The sequence below is a fragment of the Camarhynchus parvulus genome, chromosome 7 (genome assembly GCF_901933205.1).
Source record: "Camarhynchus parvulus chromosome 7, STF_HiC, whole genome shotgun sequence".
Taxonomy (NCBI): Eukaryota; Metazoa; Chordata; class Aves; order Passeriformes; family Thraupidae; genus Camarhynchus; species Camarhynchus parvulus.
Window position 1 is genome coordinate 36,848,308 of NC_044577.1, and position 27,321 is coordinate 36,875,628.

Genomic DNA, 27,321 nt, shown 5'->3' on the forward strand with positions numbered 1-27,321 from the left:
AGAGGGATGAGCCGCTTTTACCCTTTGGTTCGCTTTCCCTGAGAGCGAAATTCACTCCAAAAAAAGTCAGGGAATTCCACCCAGATGCCGGCAGGAGAGCCGGGCCTGAGGGGTGGGGATCTGGAATGGTGCAATGGTCCCGGGGGGACGGGAGTGGCCCTGGGGATGGGAACCTGCCCTGGTGCGGGCCTGGAATCAACAGAAACGCTCCAGTGCCTGTGCCTGCCTCCTCTGCTCCCCTCGGCCCCTCCAGCCTTCCCCATCTCTCCTCAGCACCTCATTCCACATCCCTCCATCCCCTCACCATCCAGCCTTCCCCATCTCTCCTCAGCACCTCATTCCACATCCCTCCATCCCCTCATCATCCAGCCTTCCCCATCTCTCCTCAGCACCTCATTCCACATTCCCCAATCCCCTCACCATCCAGCCTTCCCCATCTCTCCTCAGCACCTCATTCCACATTCCCCAATCCCCTCACCATCCAGCCTTCCCCTGCTCCCTCAGCACCCCGTCCCACATTTCCCAACCCCCTCACTATCCCCTCATCATCCCAGCCTTCCCCTGCTCCCCTTGGCATTCCCTGGGCTCCCCTCGGCCCCTCCAGCCTTCCCCATCTCTCCTCAGCACCTCATCCCACATCCTCCGTCCCCTGCTCTCACCTCTTCCTCCCTCATCCCTCTGCTCTCCTCCTCACCGCTTCCCAACCCCTTCTCTATTCCAGCCTTCCCCCCGATCTCCTCGGCCCCCGATCCCCTCTCCATCCCCGCCTTTCCTCGGCCCCCATCCCAGCCCTCAATCCCCTCTCCATCGCCGCTGCCTCCGCTCCCTCCCCATCCCCGCCTCTCCCTCCCTCCCGCGCCGCCTCCGCCCTTCCCTCCGTGCGCGATTCGTGAGGCCGGAGCCGCCCCCGGCACCTGCCCGGCCCTCCCTCCCCATCCCTCCCTCCCCATCCCTCCCTCCTCCTCCTCTCCCATCGCTCCCCGCTGCCCCCGGGCCCAGCCGCAGCATCGCGGGAGCCGCGGCCATTGCGGCCGAGGCGGGGCCGCTCCCGCTCTGCCCCGGCCATGAGGAGGAGGAGGAGGGCGGCGGCTCCGCGCTGAGCCCCCCGCGGGCCGAGCTGAGCCCCCGCCGGAGGCTCAGAGCCCCTGGACGCCGCCGGGCTGAATCCCCGGACACTGCTGAGCCCCCGGACTGACGGCTCTGAGCCCCCCTAGACCCTGCTGAGTCCCCAGACTGGAACTGCTGAACGTCCCCGGACACTGCCGAGATCCCCCGGACGCTGCTGAACGCCCGGACTGACGGGGCTGAGCACCCCCGGACACTGCTGAGCCCCCGAACTGACAGGTCTGAGCCCCCCACGGACGCTGCTGAACCCCAGGACTGGAGGTGCTGGATCCCTCAGGACAGTGCTGAGCCCCCCCCACCCCAGACATTGCTGAGCCCCCCAGGATCCTGCTGACCCCTCGGACTGACGGGGCTGAGCCCACCCCGGACACTGCTGAAACCCCTCGGACACGGCTGACCCCTCGGACTGACGGGGCTGAGCCCCTCAGACACTGCCGAGCCCCCCGGGCCAGTTCTGATCTCGGGGCTCTGCCGCAGGTGAGGCCGGGGGGGTCCGTGCCGGGCTCCCCTCGCTTGCTCCTTCAGCCCCGGCTCCGTTATCCCGAGCGATCCCCTGGCTCCCGGCTCCGTTATCCCGAGCGAACCCCTGGCTCCCGGCTCCGTTATCCCGAGGGAACCCCTGGCTCCCGGCTCCGCTCCCCCCGCTGTCCCTGATCCCGGCTTTCCCGGGAGCTTTGGTTAATCCGGGCTCAGCCGGGCTGGGATCAGCGGTGTGCGAGCCGCCCTAAGCCAGCCCCGGCGCCGGGCTCTGCTCGGCAGCTCCCCGAGGAAGCTCCGCTGGGCCGCGAGGGAGCATCCAAATATCCCTGGAAAACCGCGCGGGGGCTGCCTATGGTACGGAGCGGCGGGTTTTCCATTTCATCCCTGGGTTTTCCTGGAGCAGCGCTTAGGCATGTCAGGGTTCCCTGCAATAACCCCGTTTTGCGTTCTGGATCTCACCCCTAGGTTTCCCTGGAATTCTGCTTTGGGCTGCCAGGATTCCCTGGAATCGCGTTTGGGGCTGCCAGGATTCCCTGGAATAGCGCTTAGGGCTGTCGATTATCTCAGCTGTAGGTTTCTCTGGAATGATGTTTTGGACTGTCACGTTTCCCTGGAATAGCAGTTTGGGCTGTCAGGATTCCCTAGAATAGCGCTCAGGGCTGCCGATTTCTGCTGTAGGTTTCCCTGGAATCGCTTTTGGGGCTGTCAGGTTTCCCTGGAATGTTGTTTTGCGCTGTCAGGATTCCCTGGAATCGCGTTTGGGGCTGTCAGATTTCTCTGGAATTCTGCTTTGGGGCTGCCAGGATTCCCTGGAATCGCGTTTGGGGCTGTCAGATTTCTCTGGAATTCTGCTTTGGGCTGTCGGGATTCCCTGGAATCGCGGCTGGGGCTCTTCCAGCCGCAGGTTTCCCTGGAAGCGCCTCAGCCTGGCTGCTTCCCGGTTTTGCAGGTGGTTTCTCCTAATGCTCGCACAGAGCAAGAGACCGGGATGATTCCGTTTAAATTCCATTTAAATTCCATTTAAATTCCATTTAAATTCCTCCCAAATTCCCCCGCGTGGAAATAAGGATAGAAACAGCCCGCAGTGCTGGAAATGGGGTTTGGCTTGGCTGTTAAAAGCTGGGATTTTCCCAGAAAATCCCAAAGTTGGGATACCAGCTGCTTTCCCAGGAATCGGGGAAAAGCCCCTTCCGAGCTGTCAGAAAATCGAGTTTATTTTCCATTTATTTTCCCTTTTTTTCGTTAGAAATTGAATCGGTTGAATGGATAAAGTGAAGACAACTGGTAAAAGCTGTTTTTTGTGGGAAAATAAGGGCTGGAATTTACTTGGACGCTGGGAATAGGGGGAGGAAAGATTAACGGGAGATTAAGGCACGCTGGGAATGGTGGAGGCAAAGATTATTTTAACTCTTGGTGGCTGCTGGGCTTTGAGGGGGAGATGAGGCCTTAAAACTTGAGGGTTTAAGGTATTTTTAGGAGTTTATAGGTTATATTTAGGTGGGTTTTATGTGTTTTTTGTTTTTTTTAAATATTCTTCTTGTGCTGCACATTTGGTGTTTTGTATTGTCAAAGAAACCACACTTTAGGAAAATACCAGTATAAAAATCCTTTTCTTGTGCAAAAATCTAATTTTCTTGAGTAAAACCCTCATTTTTTTGCGTAAAAATCTGTTTTTCTTGTGTATAAACCTAATTTTATTATTTTTTTGAGTAAAACCCTCCTTTAATTGTGTAAAAACTGCTTTTCTTGTGGAAAAAAAAAAGTGGTTTTCTTGTCTAAAAATCTGCTTTACTTGTGAAAAAAAGAGCGATATTATTGTTTAAAAATCTGGTGGGTTTTTTGGGTCAAAATCTGCTTTTCTTATGTAAAAAGCTGCTTTTTTGAAGGGAAAAAAATCTGCTTCTTTTTTTTTTTTTTTTTTTTTTTCCCCAATTCAAGCGAGGGGAGGGGAGGGGCACGATCCCACACGGTTCTGGGGTTTTCTGGCTGTTCCCACCTTCTTCCCACCTGCTCCAGAAACAGCTCCTGGTTTTTAGGAATGAGAGAGCTCTCCCCACCATCTGCACCCCCAGCATTCTATTCCGTAGGAAATTTGGGCTGCTCTAAATGTGGGAATGTGTGGAATGGGATGGGGTTCCTTCCTCCTCGTGTTTCATGGGATTTTGGGGGTTGCAGAGTGTGGGGATGCAGGAATCAAACCCCACAGGTTTGGAAACTGACAGGAAAATTGTGGCTCATGGAGGAGATTTGGGAATTGCCTGCAAAGAAGGAATTGGGAATCTCTCCTTTATTTTTTTTATATTAGAAAATTCCAGAGGGTTTTGTCCATCAGGTGAATCCAAGGAAAACTTTGCCTGGGAATGTGGGAGGATTAAGCTCCACGTGCCTGCACCTTTATGGACACGGGAAAATAGGTTTGGGGTTTTTTTTGTTTTATTTTGAAATCCCACAGAGTGAGAGCCAATCAATCCCAACCAATCTGCTTCCCTCAAAGAGCAGGAGATGAGGCAGGAATAAACCAGGGATGGACAGAGGAGATCCCAGTCCTTTTGGGAGGATGAGTTTGGGGGGGGAGCCAGTGGGATTTAAACAATTTCTTGGTTGTCATGGGGGCTTTTGGTGCTCAGAGATTGGGGTTCCCTCCTGATCCGTTTGATGGGAAAAACAGAGGGAATTCTGCTTGTGCACAGCTCTGTGGGGCCATCCTGTGCTCCATGCTTCCTCAGATCCTAGAATGATGAAAAGGGACCCCAAGATCACTGATCCACCCCACACAGTCCCACCCTGGCCTGACATTCCTGCAGCTCCGGCAGCCTCGGGAATGTGCATTCCCTGATTTCCCTGCTCCTTGGGTCACTAGGGCTCTCGGCAGCATTTCCTTGGGCTGGAGGAGCTGGAAAACTCCTCCAGGGTGGATGTGCCTGATGCAGAATTCCCAGCTTTCCCCTCTGATAAATTAAAGGATTATTTCTCACAGCTGTCCACAAAAAGGTTTGGGTTCTCGGTGGGCTGTGAATGGCCCTCGTGGCAAACAGGAGATCCTTGGCTTGGAGGAGCTGGAAAACTCCTGCAGGGGGGGTGTGCCGAGCTGTCAGTGCCACTCGGTGCTCTGCATTTCCCTGGAATGTGGGAGCTCTCCCAGCTCTGGAACAGCAACAAACAGAGGCAGCTGATCAGCCTTGGGGAGGCTCCTGCAAAGGGAGAAATCCTGGGAGAGGTGGAGGTTTGGGAGTGGGAGATGCCAGGACTGCCTGGGAATGAGGAATTTGGGAAGCTGGTGAGCAAAGTGCTGCAATTTGCTTTTCTAGGTGGGCTGTGTTTGAGGGAAAAATCTGGAAGAAGGAGTGGGAGCAGGATTTTGAGCTTCTAACATACAGGAAAAGGCGTTGTTCTCCAATGGTTGGGAGTTAATTCCCAAAATTTTGGTTGTTCCAGGGGATCTGTGGCTGCTCCATCCCTGCAAGTGTCCAGGGCTGGGTTGGATGGGGCTTGGAGCACCCTGGGATAGAGGAAGCTGTCCCTGCCCGTGGATTAATATCCCTTCCCATCCAAACCATTCCATGGCTCTGCAATATTCCATTAAGGTTTAGGGGTTTAAAAATCTTTATTTGAATTCTCTGCAGCTTTTCAGTGCTTTGCACCAGCACAGCCCCAGCACTTTAAAGGAGGGAATCAACCCAGGTGAGCTCTTGCCAAATTTCCCACCTTGTGGCTCTGGAGCTGCTGGGAATGTGGCAGGATGCAACTGGGGGAGCCTGGAATTGTGTGGCTGTGCCTGAACAAAGTCCCCCAAAGGTTTTCCTCCCGAGGTCTGGGATGAGAGGAATTAATGAGGCTTTTCCACTTCAATTCCTGAGTCACAGGAATGAATTCCCAAGGGAAGAATGGGGCTATTAATAAATTTCAGGAGAGGAGAGAGGCAGAAAAAACAGAATTCTTAAAACACAAAACACTGCGTGGCTCTGACTAAAGGTACCTGATTGGTTTTTTTTCCATTTACCCCCCTCTCCCTATTTTTATTCCTTGTTAAATGTGCAAGAGCTTTCCTGGATTGATCTTGGAGTTTGACAGTTCTGCCATTAAAAGTTCTTCCTTATCCATGAATTAATGAGCTGCTCATGGAATTAAATGATGATTTTTGGAGGGTGTGTTTTATATTCAGGTTTGCTTAGATCAGTGTAGCCCTAAAATCCAATTTTAAATTGGAAAGGGGGAGTTTCAAACCTTCCTGGCCAAATTTTTTTTTGTGGTGAATCCCAGGACAGCTGTGAGAAATAATCCTTAAATTTATCAGAGGGGAAAGCTGGGAATTCTGGATCAGGATTCTGCCTTTCTTAGGTGGAAGAATGTATTTGTGAGTGATTTAATTCCTGCTTGGGAATTTCTCCTGGTGAGCTTCCTGAGCCCTGTGTGGCCCTGCCTGAGCAGGGGAGTCCTGGAAGCCTCAGACCCTTCTTGCTGTGGGGTTTTGGGGAGGTTTTTCCCCCCAAATCTCCTAAAAATTCCATGAAAAATTCCAATTCTGCTGCCGTGGGCTGGGTGCTCATGAGCAGGAGCATCCCTGAGTGTCAGGTGCTGCTTTAGATTTGCCAGCAGGGATTGAAACCTGGGTGAGCTGCTCCTGAACCTCTGGAATTCTGCTCCCTGGGATCCATGGCTTCAGGGATTGAAACCTGGGTGAGCTGCTCCTAAACCCCTGGAATTCTGCTCCCTGGGATCCATGGCAGAGCAGTATCCAAGGCCATCTCAAGGATCCAGTTCCTGCTTCCAGCCCAGATCCTTTTGTTGGGAGAGGTGAGAGGTGCTGGGTTTGGGCTCTCAGTGAGGTGTGAAGGGCCCTCATGGCAAACAGGAGATTCCCTGGAAAACTGACAGTGGAAGGGCAGGAATTCACCTCTGGAGTGGGAGCAGGAGGTGGTTCCATCCATTCCCCATCTCTGGGATGTGCCTGTGCTCTGAAGGCTCACAAGGAAAATTGAACTCAGCCAAGGCGCTTTCCCACCCCCTCCTTGGGTGATTTCCCCCTGCACACTTCCAGAGGGATGTCAGGAGAGGAGCAGGAGTTCTGCTCTCCAGGGGAACTGGGGATAATCCTGGTGTGCCTGCAGGTGAGGTTTGATTCTGTTTAACCAGAGCAGCAGCACAAACAGGGACAGATTGCCAGGGATGTTCTGGATTCCATTTCCATGGCTGAGCTGCAGACAGAGCACTGCTGAGCTCTCATCCCCTGGGAAAGCCAGGCTGGATTTTGGGATGATTTTATTTCTCTTCCTGCATCCTTTTGCTGTGAGCAGGGGACAGGAGGTGTTCTTGTCATTCTCCTGTGGGAATGGGCTCCTGGAGGAGCTGGGAACCCCTTGGAGCAGGGAAAACAAGAGTGATCCCAAAGTTCCTGCAGCCTGGGAGGCTGGGCTGGGCTCCCCAGCTGCCCATCCTGGATCTGCTGGACAAACCGGGGGGCACTGGGCAGCCTGGGGGGCTGGGCAGACCCTGGTACCCAGGGCAGCATCCCTCTGTTGCCAGGCAACTGCTGGGATGTGCAGCTGGCTGGGGCTGCTGCAGATGTGGCCACATCTGGCAGGGGAGCAGGGGAAATCCCTGTCCCATCCTGAGCCTGCTCCTGTCCCACACCTCGGGTTAAGCTGGGCTTTACCAGGCCCAGCTCATGGAATCCCTCCTTAGGGTTTAGGGTGGCATTAAAAGCGGTTTTGACTGGTAAAGTGTTCAGCTCTGGTTTAGGTTTCATTCCATGAAAATGGGAATATTAGGGAACAGTGCTTCCCTGGTAATAATTTGGATTTTGTGTCCTTCCTTATCCAAGCATGGGGATGTGGGCGGTCGGGTTTGGTGTTCCTGGGAATGCAGGTGGCCAAGGAAAGTTGGAGTCTTGCAGGTTTGTGAGGTCACACTGGGGTCAGAGCAGTTCTGATGTTAATTAGGAAGATTTAATCACATGCCCGGGATGCAGCTGGACTCTGGAATTCCAACTCTGCTGAATCAGTCAAGGAGCTGGGTGAGAAACTGGCTAACTCCTCTGCTTTTCTTTGGGATTTTCTTGGGGAATTTCCATGGCCAGGTTATTCCTGTCCTGCTGGGGATTAGGACACTTCATCTGTGATGAGCCTGAGGAGTGCCAGGGGATTAAGGAGCAGCTCAGGGCTCAGCTGAGCCGGATTTACAGCCAGTGCCCATTTGGGAATGAAGGGCTCTGACCTCCTGGAATGAGGCCAGAAGGGCTGGGAGAGCTGGGAATGTTCCCCTGGAGAAGGGAAGGCTCCAGGCAGAGCTCAGAGCCCCTGGCAGGGTCTGAAGGGGCTCCAGGAGAGCTGCAGAGGGACTGGGGACAAGGGATGGAGGGACAGGACACAGGGAATGGCTCCCACTGCCAGAGGGCAGCGATGGGTGGGACATTGGGAATTGGGAATTCCTGGCTGGGCTGGGATTCCCAGAGCAGCTGGGGCTGCCCCTGGATCCCTGGCAGTGCCCAAGGCCAGGCTGGAGCAGCCTGGGATGGTGGGAAGTGTCCCTGGGGGGGGAATGGGATAATCCTTCATGTCCCTTCCCGCCCAAAACCAGTCTGGAATCCTGTGATTCCCCAAAATTCTGCTGAGTTTCTTCTGAACACCCTTTCATTTCCTACCCCCACCCTGTGCTGCTGCAAGTTCCACATTTTCAGCCCATGAAAGAGTCAGAAATTACTCCAAGTTTCACTAAAGAATTAATTTCCCAGCACTGTTGGGAAAATACAGCTCAACAATTGGGGCTTTTGCTGTATCCATGTTTATTTTACCTTGCAGGGGTATTGGGAAGGGAAATGAAGAAGTTTTCGGGGAGCAGTGATGGATTCTGTGTCTCTGAGGTTCAAAAATTTCAATGTTGGTCATCCTGGGTATGGCCTGGCTGTGGGGATAACCAGGGGCTGGGGGCTAACAGGGGAAAATCCTGAGCAATTGGTTTATATGCACAGAAAATTGAGGTTTTTAATCCAGGGAAAAGGCAAATCAAGGATTGGAGTCTGGAATTGCCATTCACTTGGATTTGCAGCCTCCATAATTCCCTCCCCAGCATTGTGTGGGGCCAGTCCCAGGAAACGCTGGCAGGTTCCTTAGTTTGCCTCCTGTTTCCTACCCCAAATCCTGCTTTTCCTGCTGCCAGCCCTGCAGGGTTTGGGGCAGGAATTTCCCTCTGCTTCACTGCAGGATAATGGGGTAAAATTGGGGTTATTCCAGGAAGGGGAAGCTCAGAACCTCCAGATTTTTCCCTTCCTCCTCTTCCCGCAAACCTTGTTGGGCTGAATTTTGCTTAAAATAAATCTTATTTTGGGGGATGTTCTTCCTGTTGGAGGTTTGGAGGGGATTTTATGGAATCACAGAATCCTGGGATGTTTTGGGGTAAAAGTGACCTTAAAGCTCATCCCATTCTATAGGCAGGGAATTCTTCCCCTATCCCAGATTGCTCCAGGCCCTTCCAGCCTTGGACGCTTCCCAGGATGGAGCATCCACAGTTTTGTTGGGAAATTTGGTATTTTCTTCCTCTTTTTTTTTTTTCTATAATGAAGCTGTTCCCCATGACCACTGTGGAAATGGATTGTGTTACCCTGGAACAGCAATTCCTGGAATTTTAAATCAGTGTCCTGGGAATCCCTCAGCAGGAAGAGCCATTGGTTGATATTTAGGACAGATGGAAATTGTTATTAATGAGGAGTCCATGCAGAAATGCTGCAAGAATAATTAAATAAATCATTTATTTAATTTATTTAAATAATTCCAGCTCTTCCATCCCTTTGGCTCAGATGAAAGTGAATTAAAATGGGATGGAAAATGGCAAGATCCCATTTGGGAATGAGGAGCTGAGGTGGGGAGGATAAGGAAGTTAAAATGTGCATAAAACTGAGGAGGGATTTTTAATTATAAGAAGCTTCTTTATTTTAGGAAATATGGAAAAGTGATGGGATTTTCTTCTCTTTTTCTATTCCAGGCACTTGGAGAATTATCCAGTGGTTTGGTGCTGAGGGAATTCTGTGGGAGCATGGCTGGAGCAGGACACGGAGTCTGGGCACAGAATGCAGGCAGTGATGGTGAGTGGGGATCATTAATTACAGAGCTCTAATTACTGATTGCGGCCATAGGGGGGGAGAGCATTCTGGAATGGTTTGGATGGGAAGGGACCTTAAATCCCATTTATCCCATTCCACCCAGGGACACCTCCCACTATCCTAGGCTGCTCCAGCCTGGCCTTGGGCACTGCCAGGGATCCAGGGGCAGCCCCAGCTGCTCTGGGAATCCCAGCCCAGCCAGGAATTCCCAATTCCCAATGTCCCACCCATCCCTGCCCTCTGGCAGTGGGAGCCATTCCCTGGCTCCTGTCCCTCCATCCCTTGTCCCCAGTCCCTCTGCAGCTCTCCTGGAGCCCCTTCAGGCCCTGCCAGGAGCTCTGAGCTCTGCCTGGAGCCTTCCCTTCTCCAGGGGAACATTCCCAGCTTGGCTCCCCCCTTTGGAGAACTGGGTATGGAGGCCTCACCTTTAGCTTTGTTTTCCAAACTCCCAAATTCAGGCAGGAGCCCAAACCCTGGATCAGTGACTCTGGCGCCTTTTCCAAGCAATCTTTGGTGCTCACCAGGTGGAGTCCGAAATATTTTGGCAGGATACAAATTCAACGCTGAGAAATCTAAAATCATTATTTGAGGATAATGAACATTTCAGTGTCAAACAATGTTCAACAAAAGGATGAATATCCACGAATCCATGAGAATCTGCTGTTCTCCTCTGCCTGCAGTGGGCTGCTGCTCCCTGCCTGCCCGGTGGCTCCGTGCCGTGGGACTGTGACCCCGCTGTGCTCCTGCTGTTGCTGGGTGCCAGGAGCCATGAGGAGGTTTGGCTACTGCCGGGTGGTGCTGGCCACCTCGCTGCTCTGGGTGCTGCTGGACGTGTTCCTGCTGCTCTACTTCAGCGAGTGCAACAAGTGTGATGACAGCAAGGAGCGCTCCCTGCTGCCCGCCCTGCGCGGTGAGTGCCGCCCCCGCCCCTCGCAGCCGATCCAGGGTCACAGTCTGTCCTTACCTGATGGTTCCTCATGGTTCATGGATTGATTTCAGGCTGCAAAAATCCCACACGGCACAGGGGGGTTGCAGTATAATCAAAACCAAGGCACCTTTATTGAGTGACCACAGCAAAATGTGATAGAGAGAAGGATGATGGAGAGAGAGAGAAGGATGATGGAGAGAGAGAGAGAAGGATGATGGAGAGAGAGAGAGAAGGATGATGGAGAGAGAGAGAGAAGGATGATGGAGAGAGAGAGAGAAGGATGATGGAGAGAGAGAGAAGGATGATGGAGAGAGAAGGAGAGGGAGAAAGAGAGAGGGGGATAGAGCTACCAAACGTAGAGACCAAGTCCTTTGGTCCAGTCCAGTCGAGGATCCGCCTGTTACGCTGGGGAGATCTCAAAATCTCTAGCTAACTCAGAGGTTTTTATTATGATAACTCTATTGGAAATTGTGGCGAGGGGAAACAGATACAATAAGGAATAGATGTAACAGGCAGTCCATGTTCTCAGCAGTAAACAAGAGCCATTGTGTTCTTGGTGCAGCGGTCACAACCTGCAGGCAAACATCTCGCTTTGGTCAGCTTGCCTCCCCCACACACCTGCCCCGGGCTGGGGGTTTCAGTCCCAGTCCTTGGAGGAAGGAGCCTTTCAGAGGGGTTCATTCTCAGTCGGCATGGGGGTTTCATGTCTCAGTCCTTGATGGAGAGGCTCCTTACATCTCAGTCTGTCTGTCACGGCGGTTGTAAAACAGGTGAGGGTCTTCTGTGGGGGGACCACCCAGAACTCAGGAGAAGGCCAGCCAGGCCGAGAGGTGGGACAGCTCCCAAGGCTGTTGTTGCAAAAAGGGCACGCTGCTCCCTTCTTCTTCTCACTGGGCTCAGCGTAGCATCCAGCAAACAACACCTGTGAAAACAATGTAGTTAGCAACGCTCTCAGGTCTCAGGGCCTTGTGGCATGTGACTTTCTCCTGCAGAGAAGACGGGAGGGTCTTCTCTTCAGTGGTCCTCAAATGACGATTGTGAGGCAGATGAGGGAAAATTCGAACAGACTCTCACATCCTGGCAGGGCTTGGCAGTGTTTGTCCTCGTGTTTGTGTCTCAAAATGGCTTTTCCCAGCAGAGGAAGTGTTATAAAGCACAAAGTACCAAGACTCCATCAGAAGGGTGCAAGAGAGAGAGATTTGTTACAGCAACATGTTGCTTTTTTAGTTTTTCAAGATATTTACATTTACTCAACAGACACATTCGCTGCCCATTGTTACAAGAAAGAAACAAAGCTCTCAGTGAGTGACCAAGGAGCCGCATCATTCTGTGAGCCAGCTGGAGTCTGTATCTCTTAACTTTCTCTCCTTCATCACCTCTCCATGGTGACAGCCTTGGTGTCTTCCTCAGGAGAGATACGGGGCTTTCCTTTATCATCAGGAGGCCTTTGCTGGCTCACAAGAACAGCACAGAATGCCAGGATCTGCAGGATTTACTGCTGCTTTGGTGTTGTCTGAGTTTGTGTTTGTGTTTCATGGGATGGTTGACCTTAAATCCTGTTCCAGGGGCAAGGATGCCTCCCACTAGCCCAGGCTGCTCCAAGCCCCGTCCTGCCTGCCTTGGGAAATTCCAGGGATCCAGAGGCAGCCACAGCTCCTCTGTGAAGGTGCCCAGAGAAGCTGAGCCTGCCCCTGGATCCATGGAAATGTCCAAAGCCAGCTTGGATGGGGCTTGGAGCAACCTGGGATAGTGGAAGGGAATAAATCCGGAGGGTTCAGTTATCTTGGAATAAATCTGGATGTTCTTGGATGCAGAGAGGGATAAAAGCTCCCAGTGGAGCAGGGAGAGTGGGGGTTGGATTTCCAGCATTCCTTGTGGAAAACCAGGAGCTCCCCTAAGGATGAATCCAATTCCCAGGAGCTCAAAGCACCTTCTGCCGTTGGGTTTTCCAGCCGTGATTTCCCGGAACCAGGAGGGCCCGGGGGAGATGGGCAGGGCCGTGCTCATCCCCAAGGAGGAGCAGGAGAAGATGAAGGAGCTGTTCAAGATCAACCAGTTCAACCTGCTGGCCAGCGACCGCATCGCGCTGAACCGCAGTCTGCCCGACGTGCGGCTGGACGGGTGAGGGGCTGGGCTGGGGGCTGGGAACGGGGCTGGGGGCTGAAATCCCATCCCAGGAATGCCAGGGATTGAGATGGGCTGAGGGCTTGAATCCCATCCTGGGAATCATGGGGATTGGGGTGGGCTGGGAACTTCAATCACATCCCAGGAATCCCAGGGATTGGGATGAGATGGGGGCTGAAATCTCATCCATCCCATCCCTGCTATGGCAGGGACACCTCCCACCATCCCAGGCTGCTCCAGCCTGGCCCTGGGCACTGCCAGGGATCCAGGGGCACCCACAGCTGCTCTGGGAATCCCAGCCCAGCCAGGAATTCCCAATTCCCAATGTCCCATCCATCCCTGCCCTCTGGCACTGGGAGCCATTCCCTGGCTCCTGTCCCTCCATGCCTTGTCCCCAGTCCCTCTGCAGCTCTCCTGGAGCCCTTCAGGCCCTGCCAGGGGCTCTGAGCTCTGCCTGGAGCCTTCCCTTCTCCAGGGGAACATTCCCAGCTCTCCCAGCCTGGCCCCAGGGTCAATGGGATTCTGTGGGAATGGGATTCCTCATCAGGACCCTAGAAATTCCCCATCCCATTGCTGTATCCAAGCAGGACTGACTCCCATTGCATCCCTAGCCTGGGACTGATGGTTTAATTCCAGCTGATCTGTGGGATCTCACACACAGAGTTTCATTTCCTTCCCTTTCCATCCTGCACTTTCTGTCAGGGATTGTCCCTGGATTTCCAGGGTCCTGTTGGAAATGGCCAAGCTGGAGATTTTAATCAGAGCCAGCTCTAATTAGGAGCTATTGATAGACCTTAAACCCAGCTTAACTCACCAGGGAAATGCCTCATTTCATTCCCAAGGATTTTCTCTAGTGAGGGAAGAAATCCATCCTCAATCTTTTCTGGATGAGTGAGGCTGCAAGTGGCATTCCATGGATTGCTGGAGCATCCTAAATGGATTTTCTCCTGGAGATTGCAGCTGGAATTGGCTCCTGGGTGTGTTCAGTGCTTGGAAATATCCAGGGCTGAGCAGAAACATTGGGATTTCTGGAACAGCAGCCAGGGTTAAACATGGAGCTGGAATTTTGTGGGGATTCTCCAAAGAAAAAAACATTGGGATGTGGTCCTGGGTGGGGGAAAGGACTTGGGATGAAGCAGTGGCAATGGATGTGTGGGAAAACTCCCTTTAATTGGGAAAATCCTTCCCTCAGATCCATGTTTCAGGGCAGGAATTCTTGATTGGATTTTGAGGTGAGACCAAAATTTGTTATTCCTGGAATTCAGCCCTCAGGGGAGGGAAAATTTGGTTTATTTTGGGATAGCCACCCCTGATGCATTTGTTCTCCACCAGGACCTGTTGGAGTTGGGGTTTTTCCAGCTCTGAGTCGTGGTGGATAAAAAATTCCTTCCTCAGAGGGTGGGGAGATGCTGGCCCAGCTTTCCAGGAAAGCTGAGGCTGCCCCTGGATCCCTGGAAGTGCCCAAGGCCAGGCTGGAGCTGGGACAGAGGGAAGTGTCCCTGCCCATTGCAGGACTGGGATTTCAGGTTCCTTCCATCCCAGCCCACCTGGGATTCCCTGATCCCATGGATGAATGATGGCAATTCTGTCACTCCATGGAATATCCCTGGAATGTTTTTCATGGGCATGGACACCCTGGGGTTGTTGCCGTTCTCCTTTATTCTGAGAATATGTGAGCATTTCCCTTCCAGAAGCACAGTCCTTGTTCTCCCTCCCATGCTTTCCACGTGGGCTGCAGCTGCCTTTGGAGCAGCCGTTTGCATGGGAGATATAATTGGAAAAGAGGAGCTGTCAGCTCCTTAATTAGTGTGAAAATCATGGAAAACAGATTTTCCTCCCTGGCAGCCTCGGAGGGGCCCCCAAGACATCCCTGGATGGAGGAAAAAACAGATTTTATTTAAGGAAAATTGTTCCAAAGGGGATTTTTTATTTCCTTTTATTCCTGGTTTCAAGGGGCTTGGAATTGCAGGAAATGCTGGAGCAGTTTGGATATCAGCCCAGATAAACCCAGGGTTATTTTGCAGGGATTTGGTTTTTTTCAAGGGTGAATTTTCAGGCTGCCTTGGAAGGGCCCTCACCTCCTTCCCATGGTATCTTCTCCCAGAGAATCTGCAGGAAATCTGGGATGCCACATTCCTCACAGACCTCTGGAAATGGGGTTTGGGAGGGGGATTTGAATGCTTTGGTGTGCATGGATTAACTTTGAAAAATCTGTGGCTGTTTCCCATTTTTAAAGGATGTGCAGGTGCCCCACATTGCTGGCTTTCCCAGAAATACCCTCAATAATGGAATGGTGCTTGGTTCAGCTGGCAGGGTTTGGTCCTTGAGTGGGAACTTTGGGAAAGCAGGCAGGATTTCAACATTCCTGGTGGATCAGTCCTGGGTCAGCTCTGCCTTTCCTTGGCAGCTCATCCCAGGCCATTCCCAGTGTGCTCCAGACCTCCCTGGAGCCGCATCCACCTGGCAAAGGCTGTACCTGGAATTCCTGATTAACCAGCTCAGGGCTGGAATCAGATCCCTGGGGCTGAGCCAGGTCCTTGCTGGGAATGTCAGGATTGGGAGAGTGAGATGAGCCCCTTCTCCAGCCTGTGTCATGCTCAGAGCAGCTGGAATTCCAATTTCTGGGTCTCCAGTTCATTCCTTAATTCATCCCATCAGCTTGAAATGTGGCAGGTTCCCCTTGGAGCAGAGCCATGGCTGCTTCCAGGGCCCTTTTCCGTCCTGCCTCAGCCTCAGAGCAGTTGGAATTCCAGTCTCTGGATCTCCACTTTGCCTCCTTGATTTGTTCCTATCATTTTGAACCACCTGGGTGTAGAAGCTACCCCTTGAAGAGGTGCCATGGCTCTTCAGGCCCCTCTTCCATCCTGCCTCAGAGCCACTGGAATTCCAGTCTCCAGCTCCCCACTTTGCCCCTTTAATTCATTCCTATAATTTTGGACCGCCTGGATCTGGAAGCTCCCCTTTGGAGCAGAGCCACAGCTGCTTCCAGGCCCCTTTTCCATCCTGCCTCAGAGCCACTGGAATTCCAGTCTCTGGAGCTCCACTTTGCCCCTTTAATTCCCCACCATCCTGAGCTATCTGGATGTGGAACCTCCCCCTCGGAGCAGAGCCATGGCTCCTTCCAGGCCCCTTTTCCACCCTGCCTCAGCTTCAGAGCAGTTGGAATTCCAGTCTCTGTGTGTCCGCTTTGCCTCCTTAATTCATTCCTGTAATTTTTTACCACCTGGATGTGTAACCTCCCCCTCGGAGCAGTGCCACGGCTGCTTCCAGGGTCCTTTTCCATACTGGGATTGCAGTCTCTGGGATTTTGCCCCTGTAATTCCTGCCCCATCACATGCTGGGAGTGGCAGCAGTGCCGTGGTGCCTCCCAAGCCCCTTTTCCATGCCGGGAAGGCACGGATCCCCTCTGGGCTGTCCCTCCTGTGGCCTGACCCCTTTTCGTTTCTCCCCGTATTTGGCTCCCTCTAATCTTTGTTTTTCTTATCTACATGCACTAGCATCTATCACAACTATATCATATATATCAAACTATACAACCCCCAAACCAAAAAAAAACAAAGAAAAAAATTACCCATATGGCAGTCACACCCCCTTCCTGTTCGCTGGGTGTTTTGGGCAGGTGCAAGAGCAAGGTGTACCCAGAGCAGCTGCCCAACACCAGCGTGGTGATCGTGTTCCACAACGAGGCGTGGAGCACGCTGCTCAGGACCATCCACAGCGTGCTGGAGCGCTCCCCGCCGCGCCTGCTGGCCGAGATCCTCCTGGTGGATGATGCCAGCGAGAGAGGTGGGGCCGCCACGGCGCTTCCCAGCCCACATGCCACCCCCTCCTCCTGCCCCTGGCAGTGTGCTTCCCAGCCAGCTTGTCCCGGCAGTGCTGGGTTCTAGAGCGGGGTGGAAAAAATTCATGGGATCCAGGATGGTTTGGCTTGGAGGAGACCTTTAAAGGGCACCTAATCCAGCCCCTCACCATGGCAGGGACGCCTCCCACTGTCCCAGGCTGCTCCAGCCTGGCCTTGGGCACTGCCAGGGAATTCCAGCTTCTCTGGGAATTCCAGCCCAGCCAGGAATTCCCAGTTCCCAATGTCCCATCCATCCCTGCCCTCTGCCAGTGGGAGCCATTCCCTGGCTCCTGTCCCTCCAGGCCTTGTCCCCAGTCCCTCTGCAGCTCTCCTGGAGCCCCTTCAGGCCCTGGATCAGATCCAGCTCAGTAAATTTGATATTCCTGGCAAGGTCAATCCTTTCCTTCCTGTCTCTCCACCCTCCTCATTCCATGTTTCAGATTTTCCTGAATATCCCCACTAAATCATTTCCATAGAATTCCAGAATAGTTTGGGTTGGAAGGGACCATCTCATTCCAACTCTGCCTTAATTGCTCTTCTTTGTGCTTAATTTCCTTCATTCTTCACTTTTCTTTGGCCTTTTCATTTCTATTTTGACCCCAGACTTTAAAAAGCAAACTCTGCCTGTGGAACTGGGACTCCCTGGAAAAGGAATCCCATCAAGTTCCTTAAATGGATCCAATGGAATGAGAAAGGATCCTGGAGCAGCCCAATGAGTGCTGATGGCAACCTCAACCCCGCAGCCGCTCCATCTTTCAGTTCTGCCCCATGGAGCATTAATTGAACCCTAATTACTCCCTGAATTTCCCTGCTCATTAAGTGGCTTAATGATTCCCTGTGCCAGAAGGTGGAGGAGGATTTGAGCCAAGTAATTCCCATTTTTCCTGAAAGCATGCAAAGAGCTCCAGTGCGGAAATCCATCAAAAAAACCCCTTTTTTTTTTGATTGAATTGGCAGCAAAAAATTGCCCAAAGTGTCTTTGTTTTGTGGTTGCTGGTTCACTCCAAGGAACTGATTGTGCTTTACTTAAAATTCCTGAGATACTATCCTGGAATCAGGGAATGCTTTGGCTTGGAAGGGACCTTAAAGCCCACCCCCGTGAGATGCTCCAAGCAGGGAGGTTCTGTGACCGCCTTGGAATAAAACCTCCCTAAAAAAAAATCCCGTTTTCCTTCTGTTTTCCCCAATTTTGGCAGAGTTTTTGAAGGCCTCGCTGGAGAACTACGTGAGGAAGCTGGAGGTGCCCGTCAGGATCCTGCGGATGGAGCAGAGGTCGGGGCTGATCCGGGCACGGCTCCGAGGGGCAGCAGCCGCCAAGGGCCAGGTGATCACATTCCTGGATGCCCACTGTGAGTGCACCCTGGGCTGGCTGGAGCCTCTGCTGGCCAGGATCAAGGAGGACAGGTGAGGAATTCCAGGCTCCAGAGGCAGGGATCTGCTCCAGGCCCTTCCCTGGCTGCTGAGAAATAGGAATTAAAAGGATTTGCTGAGCTGGGATGAAGATAATTTCAAATATTTTTTGAATTTGCTGCTATTTGAATCAAAATCTCATTCCTGAATAAATGTGGGAGCAGCTTTCCCAAGGTCTGGATCTCTCCCATTCAAAGGAAGCTTTCTCCCTGTTTTTTACCAGGAACAACTTCTCTCTCTGACCCCCTGAACTCATGGGAATTTGCACCCTTTTTATTCCTTCTCTTTTCTTGTTTTCCCTTTTTATCACCCTTTTACCCATATTTTTTCCCACTTTCCCCTTTTTTCCTCCCCTTTTCCCTCCTTTTTTCCTTCTTCCCCTGCTTCCCCCCTTTTTCCTCTTCCTTCTTTCCCTCCATTTCCCTCTTCCCCCTGATTTTCCCCATTATTCTCCTTTTCCTTTTCCCCCTTTCCTCCCTTTCCCTTCTTTTCCTTCTTCCTCCCCTTTGCTCTCTTTCCCCCTTCTCCCTTTTTCTTCCATTTTCTCCTTCCCCCCCTTTTTTCCCTCCATCCCCTACCTTTATTCTGTTTTCCCTCTCCTTTCCCCCCTTTTCTTTGCTTTCCCTCTTTTTCCCGTCCTATTTTCCCTCCTTCTTCTCTTCCTTTTCACCCTTCCCCCCTCTTTTCCCCTTCATCCTCAGGTTATTCTCTCCTTTTTCTCTCCCTTCCCCCCCTCTTTTCCTCCAATTCCTCCCCCCTTTCCCACATTTTTCCTTCTCCTTTTCCCCTCCTCTTTTCTCCCTTTTTTCCCCTCTTTTCCCCTTCTCCCTCATTTTATTCCCCCCTTTTTCTCCCCCCCTTTTCCCCCCTCTTTTTCTTTTCCTCCCATTCCTCCCCCTTTCCCACCTTTTTCCTTCTCTTTTTCTTCTCCCATTTTCCCCGTTTCTTCCTCATCTTTTCTCCCTATTTTCCTCCCATTCCTCTCCCTTTCCCACCTTTTTCCTCCTCTTTTTCCCTCCTATTTTTCCCCTTTTTTCCCCTCTTTTCCCCTTCTCCCTCATTTTATTCCCTCCTTTCCCCCCCCTTTTTCCCTACTCTTTTCCTCCCATTCCTTTCCCACCTTTTTCCTTCTCTTTTTCCCTATTTGCCCCCTTTTTTCCCCTCTTTTCCCCTTCTCCCTCATTTTATTCCCCCCTTTTTCTCCCCCCTTTTCCCCCCTCTTTTTCTTTTCCTCCCATCCCCTCTGCCTTCCCACCTTTTTCCTTTTCTTTTTCCTCTCCTATTTTCCCCTTTTCTTCCTCATCTTTCCTCCCTCTTTTCCTCCCATTCCTCACCCTTTCCCACCTTTTTCCTTCTCTTTTTCCTCCTTTCTTCCCCCTCTTCCCTCCTTCTTTTCCCCTTCTCCCTCATTTTATTCCCCCCCTTTCCCCTTCTCTCCCTCCCCTGCCCCTCCCACCGTGCCCAAACACCCCCATAACCCCCAAATTCCCATTTTTTCCCCCCAGGAAAACTGTGGTGTGTCCCATCATCGACGTGATCAGCGACGACACCTTCGAGTACATGGCGGGCTCGGACATGACCTACGGGGGCTTCAACTGGAAGCTGAATTTCCGCTGGTACCCCGTGCCCCAGAGGGAGATGGACCGCAGGAAAGGGGACAGGACCCTGCCCGTCAGGTCAGTGCCCCTCTTCTCCCAAAAAATCCCCCCAGATCCCAAAATCCCGCTGCAAGATCAGAGGCAGGATGGCAGAGAGAGCCCGGCACGCCTCGCTGCCGCAACCTTGGGCCAGCCCCATCCCATCCTCTTCCCAATGAATTCCAAAGGAGTCCAAAGATTCAGGAATTCCAAAGATTCCTGCTTGCTCAGCTCCCTCTGTTAATTCGCTGCAAACAAATGTTTATTCTCATTTTTCAGAATTTAAGACAGATATTCCAAAGGATTTCTGAGCACTTTCAAGCTTTGAACCCCAATGATTTGCACTTAAGCCCATCCCATCCTCTCAAAGTCATCAAAATTTGCTTTTAATTTCTAAATATATAAATCTTAATAAATTCCAAAGATTTCTCTTGTTTAGCTGTTGAAGATTTCTGCCTGTTGATCTCCCTTCGTTAATTTGCTGTTAATGGATTTTTATGCCTGGTTTTTTGGGTTTTAAGGCAGATATTCCCAAGGATTTCTGAGCATTTTTGAGTTTTGAACCCCCGTGATTTGTGCTTAACCCCATCCCATCCTCTTCCCAATGTTCAGGAATTCCAATGATTCCTGCCTGTTCAGCTCCCTCTGTTAATTTGCTGCAAACAGATTTTTATTCCCATTTTTTCAGAATTTAAGGCAGATATTCCAAAGGATTTCTGAGCACTTTTGAGCTTTGAACCCCAGTGATTTGCACTTAAATTCCTGGTTTTATTGCTTGGAAAATGGGATTGATAACGGAGCACCCTGAGGGAAAAATGATCCAAGAGCACGTCCTGACCTCTTCCATTTAATTGCTGGAATCACAGAGTGGAACAAAACCTCTTCCAAAATTGCAAATGGAGCTGAAAAGGGAACAAATGGAATAAATTCCTGGCCATGGGATGTTTGCTCAGCTCCAAAGGCTGCTGGGGCTTCCTGCAAAATTCCAAAAGAGACCAAAAAAGGGTTCCTGAGTGGATGGAATGGATTTAAATCTGGGAAAGGGGAAGAATTCCAGCCTGCAGGTGGAGGGAGGGACAGCTCAGGGATCAGTCCAGGCAAGGGAGGCATGGAAGGGCAGGAAAAACCTTCCAAAATTGCTTTCAAAATTCCCATTTCTGTCCCTGATTGTCCTGGCAAGGCTGGAATTGGGGAGGGGTGAATTTGGGGTTTATTCCCAGGATTTGGGATTTATTCCCAGGAAAAACAAGCAGGCCCTGGCTGTCAGAGCCAAGAGAATTGTTTTCCTCCTGATCCAAAATTTCCTTTCCAGGCCAGCAGCTCTTGATTAAAGCTCAGGTGTGCATGGAAATTGGGAAAATGAATTATCCTAATGAGCTGCAGGGCCTTGCTGAGCTCCATCCATCCATCCTTATTTCCTTACCTTGAAATGGAGCTGGGCTCAAAATTAATCCCAGCTCAGACCCTGAATTGACTCTTAAAACTGATAAAGCAAAAAAAAAAAGGGGGTTTTAAAATTCCTTTCTTTTTTCCCATCAGTTTTTGGCTGGAATCTTGGGGGATTCTGTGGATAAAATGGGAGTTGGGAAGCAAAGGGGGCAGAGGGACAAATGTCACCTGTGCCGCAGTTGTCACAAAGAGCTGAGAGTGAAGGGTTGGTGCTTTAGGCTGGATTAAGTCCAAAATCTCAGGTTTTAGTCCAGGAATTTCAGTCTTTGGTGTCAGGGCATTTCCAGGCTCAGCACATCCCATTTTTGTGGATATTTCCATGCTTTTCCCTCAGTTTTCAAAGCTGAAGGCACTCCGGGCTGGGATTAGAAATACTAAAAAATATGGATTGTGGTCCAGGAAATGTTTTGTATAAATTAGGGATTGAGAGGGAAAATACAGGATCAAATCCAAGGAAAAAGGCAAGATAAAAAAAACAGAAAAAAGGACAAGATTAAATATCAGGAATTTGTCAGGATCATGGAGTTTCCTGAGCTGGAAAGGACCCACAAGGACCATCAATCCAACCTCTGGCCCTGCAAGACATCCCCAAAATCCCCCCCTGTGCCTGGGAACATTTTCCAAATGCTCCTGAAACTCTGGATATTATTAATATATTACTCATTAACTTGATATTATATTAATATCTTGATTAGGAATAATCAAACCTGGAGTTGATTGCAGTTAATTAACCCTGCCTGGGTGATGAACAGCAGGGATTGATGTTGATCCTGGTGCCAATCCTTTATTCCCAGATATACCCACAGAGGTCTGGTTTAGTGGGATTTTGTGCTGCTCAAGTCCTGCCTGGGATGGGATTCCCTGGGAAAAGCAGGATGAGGTGATGCCATGGGGAGCTCCAGGGCTGGAATCCCTTTGCCATCCCTCTTCCTGTCCCATCATGAAATCCTGGGATGGGCTGTGGCTTGGCTGGCATGCAGCAAACCTGGGATTGCTCCCATTTTTCTGTACAGGAATGGGAATCCTGAATCAATCACAGCAATTCACAGGAGCTGTCTGGTGATTCCACAGGGAAAAGATGCAGAATTTAGGAAAAAAATTTATTTTTACAGTTTAAAAACCTCTTTAAGGCCTTTGATCTTGCTGATATTTTGGTGGAGGGGATTTTCCAAGGGAAGCTCTGCAGGTCTGGTTGTGTCCCATTAAATTCACATCCCAGGGAACAGTCCTGCCTGCTGCATTCCCCTATCCCAGGAGCTGGGCTGGGGATCAGGGCCAGAGTCCCTGGATTTTCCAGAGGGAAACTCAGCACTCCCAGGTTTGTTAGGGAGGGATTTGGGAGGTTTTTGGTTTCAGAAAGCAGAGGACACTTGGGGTCCTTTGGAAGAATCCAGGTCTGTGTGTCCAGTTCAGTTTCATCCTTCTAAACTTGCTTAAGGCTCAGTCTTGGAAAAAATGGGGAATTTTGTATCAAGCAAAGAGTGTCTCCATCCAGGGGAAGGAAGAAGGAGGAATGAGAGTGTTGGGATTGGGAAGGACCTTAAATCCCATCCCATTTCACCCAAGGACACCTCCCACTGTCCCAGGCTGCTCCAAGCTCCAATGTCCAACCCAGCCTTGGGCACTGCTAGGGATGCAGGGGCAGCCCCAGCTGCTCTGGGAATCCCAGCCCAGCCAGGAATTCCCAGTTCCCAATGTCCCATCCATCCCTGCCCTCTGGCACTGGGAGCCATTCCCTGGCTCCTGTCCCTCCATCCCTTGTCCCCAGTCCCTCTGCAGCTCTCCTGGAGCCCTTCAGGCCCTGCCAGGGGCTCTGAGCTCTGCCTGGAGCCTTCCCTTCTCCAGGGGAACATTCCCAGCTCTCCCAGCCTGGCTCCAGCCCTGCAGCAGCTCCAGAGCCTCCTGCCAGGGGTCACTCCCCCAAATCCCGCAGGTTTAGGGCTGCTGGGACTTCAGCAGAGGGGCTGGGATGGGCTGAGACCCCAAACCCCTTTGGCTGTACTGGGACATCTCAGAGGAAAGCTGGGATTTGGGGTTGAGGTGTTCCCTGCCAGCAGCTGGGCTGGGCGTTCCATGGCATTTCCATTTCCAGGGAAACTCAGCCATCCCCTGGGATTGCCTGGTTGTAAGGATTTCTAATCCTCTTAGCTGAGATTTTCCTGCTCCTTTGATGCCGTTTTGGGCTCCTTCTGAGGCAAATCCCAGCCATGAAACTCCTCCCAAATCCATTCCCAATTGGATTTGAGCTGCTGCTCACTCAGGAGGCCCAAATCCCACCCAATTTACCCTCACAGTTCTCCTGAAATAATCCATGGGAATGGGAGCAGCCCTGCAGTGTGGCTGGGCTGAGCTCTGTGGATTCTAGGGAAGAACAGGAAAATCCAGTCAGAATTTTCTTTATTTCTCCCTGCAGTGTGGCTGGGCCTGCACTCCATGAATTTTGGGCAAGAGCAGGAAAAAGCCATTCCAAATTATCTCTATTGCTCCTAGGAGTGTAGCTGAGCCCAAGGCTCTGTGGATTTTGGGGAAGAGCAGGGAAATCCAGTCAAAATTCTCTTTTCATAGCTCCTATTTGTTTTCCATAGAATTCCTGTGTGGTGAAATGTGCTGTAAATTCCACAGTGTCCTTCAAAAGTCTTTTTTTCCCCATTCAACTCCTCCCAAGCATTCCTGATTGGATTTGAGCTGCTGCTCACTCAGGATGCCCAAATCCCACCCAATTTACCCTCCCAATTCCCCTGAAATAATCCATAGAAATGGGAGCAACCCTGGATTGTGGCTGAGCCCAAGGCTCCATGGATTTTGGGGAAGAGCAGGGAAATCCGGTTAAAATTGTCTTTATTTTTCCTTGGGGTGTGGCTGGGCCTGAAATCCATGGATTTTGGGGAAGAGCAGGGAAATCCAGTTAAAATTCTCCTGTTCCAGTTGTTTTCCATAGAATTCCTGTGTAGTGAAATGTGCTATAAATTCCAGTGTCCTTTAAAAGGTCTTTTTTCTTTTTTCTTTTCTCTTTCCTTTCTCCCTTTTTTTTTTCCTTTTCTTTTCTGTTTTCCTTTGTGTTTTTTTTCCTGTTTGTTTCCCACCCAGGACCCCAACTATGGCTGGTGGCCTGTTTTCTATTGACAGGAACTACTTTGAAGAGATAGGAACTTACGATGCAGGAATGGATATCTGGGGTGGCGAGAATCTTGAAATGTCCTTTAGGGTAATTTCTGTTTTCCTTCCTTTTCTTCCCCACCCCCCAACAAAAATATCCCCCATTTGTGCTGTCATTCCTTCAGGGAGCTCCTGCTTTAGCTGGCCTGCAAGTCATGAGTTAAATGGAACTTTTAAAATTTGGGGGAAGCTCGTTGAGTGTTTCGGTTTTTTTTTTTTGCTGCATGGAATATTTTAGTATTTGGAGGGTTTTATCCCTCAAAAATTCCATATATTTTAGTCATTCCTTCATGGAAGAAACGAGGTGCCCAGTGGAAATTCGATATTAAAAAACAAAATTAAAAATAAGTTTTAAGATGTTTTGGGAATGGTGGCGTCATGGACTTGCAAGTTCCTGCTGGAATTCTGGGTCTGTTCCGGGGAAGTTCCTATCCTGCAGAAAATGCTGCGGTAGGGGTGAGCCACACCTCAGGGAAATGCATCCAGTCACTGCCCTTGGGATAGAAACGTGGGAAATTGAGGCTTGGCTGAGGAATGGTTGGAAGGGATGGTGGGAATGGCTTTGAACTCCTGGGATGTGTCCCAGTTTCTGGGCTCAGTGATGGGAATAACCCCCAGGATCCCTCTGGTGCCCACAGACATCCTAGCAATGCCCTTTCCCCCCTTTTCCTGTCTTTTCCATTCAACCAGGACCGTTTGCCTTGCCAGGAACCCCTTTGAAGTGTTTTGGGGAACAGATTTTTCCAGGGAACACCGGCGGGGAGTTTGAAAGCTTTCCCAGGCCATTCCTCTGAACTTTAATTGTTCCCTTTGCAGGAAAATCAAAGGGTTCCGTTCTCCTCCTGAGCCTGGATGCTTCCAAGGAAGGAGATTCCTGCATTTTTTGCTGTTTTAAATCCTAAAATTCCTCTTGGGGTGTGCCAAGGCCCCTGTGCAGGAATTCTTTTCCTTGGTTTTCCATATTCTACAGGAGATCCCTGGAGCAGGGAGTGCCAGGCCCTGTTAAAGCATTCCAAATGTGCCTTTCCACCCTAAACCAGTGAATTAATGGGATCAGGGAGAGGAATAAATGCAGATATTGCCATGGGAAGGCCAGGGAATCACCTGGTGCTGATTATTGGGATTAATTAGAGCCTCAGGAAGGAAAACCAGCTGAAAATCCAGGGATATTTTGTGTGACTTTCTCAGGGATATCAAAGGGTTCAAATCCCAGCTGATGAGGGAACAAATCCTTGGGAAAATGAGGGCAGGGAGAGCTGAAGGATCAGGAAGGTTCCTCCAGCTCCAAAGCTGTTCTATCCAGTGGGATTTGGGAATATCTCCTGCCAGGAAAACTCTGGGGGCAATTCCTGCTGTGGGAGAGGGTTGGGATTGGAGTGGCACAGGGGTGCTCCTGTTCTTACATCCAGGATTCTATCACCAAAGGCTGCGAGGAGATTTGGGACTGGTTCAGAATAATAAAAATAAATCTCAAAAAATAAAATAAACCCAGCCCCTCCCCCCCATATTTTGTGAATTCCTGAATCCTCATAAATGTTATCCAGTGCCTTTGCTTTTCCTGGATCATGTCTGTCTCATCTGCATCCAGCTCCAACATTATCCCAAAGAATAATTAAAAGGATTTCCAGCTTTTTTGCTCTCAGGGGCATTTCCAGGAGGAGCATCCATGGGGTATAATTTGATTATTTTGGGAAAATCCATGTTTTTTTCTTTTAGCTGCTTCCTGTTGCTGATGGGTCTTTAATGACTCCTTTTAGGAATGTCTTTTAATTAGGGGAAGAATAATGACAGTTCCTGGCAGGAATCTCTTACAGCTCCAAGGGTTTGCTTTAGTCAAGGAAAACCTGATTTATTCTTAAACTTTATTTTTATTTATGGAATTACTGAAATTTTTAATCTTCTGTTAAATTCTCCAAGTGGTTTTATCCCACTTGGAGATAGCCCTGAAAACGTTGAAGCTCTGAAAGGATTTCCTATGGGAATTAAAATTAATCTGTCCATCAAAAAAAAAAAATTCCTATGAGATTATTCCTTAGGATTTCTTAGGTTGGGAAAGGGAATGTGAGCTCTGGGCAGGGTAGGATGGGGTTCATTTGGGATTTCTGGCACTGCTGGAAGTGCAGGAAGGACAGGGGAAAGGGGATTTCTCTGGATTTTCCTGCTGGAGCAGCCTGGGACAGTGGGAGGTGTCTCTGGATGGGATGGGATGGGATTTAATGCCTTTCCATCCCAAACCATTCCAGAATTCCCTGACTCCCTGGGGTCACCACGGCGAGGGATGAATGCATCCCACAGTCTGTGAGGGGAGCAGATCCCTGAAACCCCACAATCCTTAGGCAGGATGGGAACTTTTGGGAAGCAATCACATTCCCAGGGAGTGTCCCAGAAGGTTGGTTTGTTGGGATTTAAAAAAATGTCGAAAATTTCGTTTTCCTAAGAAGAGGGTGCAGGTTCCCCCACATCCCATCGCAGCTGGCACAGGGAGCAGATTGCTCCAAGGAGAGCCAAAAATGGGCTGGAAAAGTGTCCAAGAGCAAAGATTTTTTAAAATGGTGGTGTGGGAGGAATTCCCTGCCAGCTGGAATGGGAAACCAGCAGGGGAATGCTGGGATTTGGGATGGAGCGTGCCTCAAATTGTGTGTCCAGTTATTCTAGATTGCTCCAGAGCACATCCATGGTGAATATTTGGAATTTACTCCTTGGGGTTTATTTGGGATTTATTCCACACTCCCAGGTTGCTCTGGGAATACATCCCTGGAGTATATTTGGGGTTATCCCATGGTATTGTTTGGGGTTATCCTATGGAATTACTTGGGGTTATTCTATGGATTTATTTGGGGTTATTCCGTGAGCACATCCCTGGAGTTTATTTGGGGTTATTCCATGGAATTATTTGGGGTTATTCCATGGAATCATTTGGGGCTATTCCATGGAATCATTTGGGGTTATTCCATGGAGTTATTGGGGTTATTCCATGCTCGCAGGTTGCTCCATGAGCACATACTAGGTGAATATTTGGGATTTATTCTCTGGGGTATATTTGGGGTTATTCCATGGAGTTATTTGGGGTTATTCC

General features: G+C 50.5%; 1 protein-coding gene across 3 annotated transcripts in view; it reads left to right on the forward strand.

Annotated features, from left to right (window-relative positions):
* Positions 1-975: 975 nt before the first annotated feature.
* GALNT13 (polypeptide N-acetylgalactosaminyltransferase 13) overlaps positions 976-27,321 on the forward strand; it is a 43,873-nt gene continuing 17,527 nt past the window's right edge. The window contains exons 1-8 of one of the 3 annotated variants that reach the window (XM_030952671.1): positions 976-1,959; positions 9,583-9,682; positions 10,381-10,610; positions 12,581-12,749; positions 16,372-16,538; positions 17,790-17,997; positions 19,509-19,679; positions 24,177-24,294. In XM_030952671.1, coding sequence (XP_030808531.1) covers positions 10,469-10,610; positions 12,581-12,749; positions 16,372-16,538; positions 17,790-17,997; positions 19,509-19,679; positions 24,177-24,294 — 975 coding nt within the window. In that variant the 5' untranslated portion in view covers positions 976-1,959; positions 9,583-9,682; positions 10,381-10,468. The remainder of the gene's footprint in view (positions 1,960-9,582; positions 9,683-10,380; positions 10,611-12,580; positions 12,750-16,371; positions 16,539-17,789; positions 17,998-19,508; positions 19,680-24,176; positions 24,295-27,321) is intronic. The other 2 variants (XM_030952670.1, XM_030952669.1) reach the window with 2 other exon arrangements.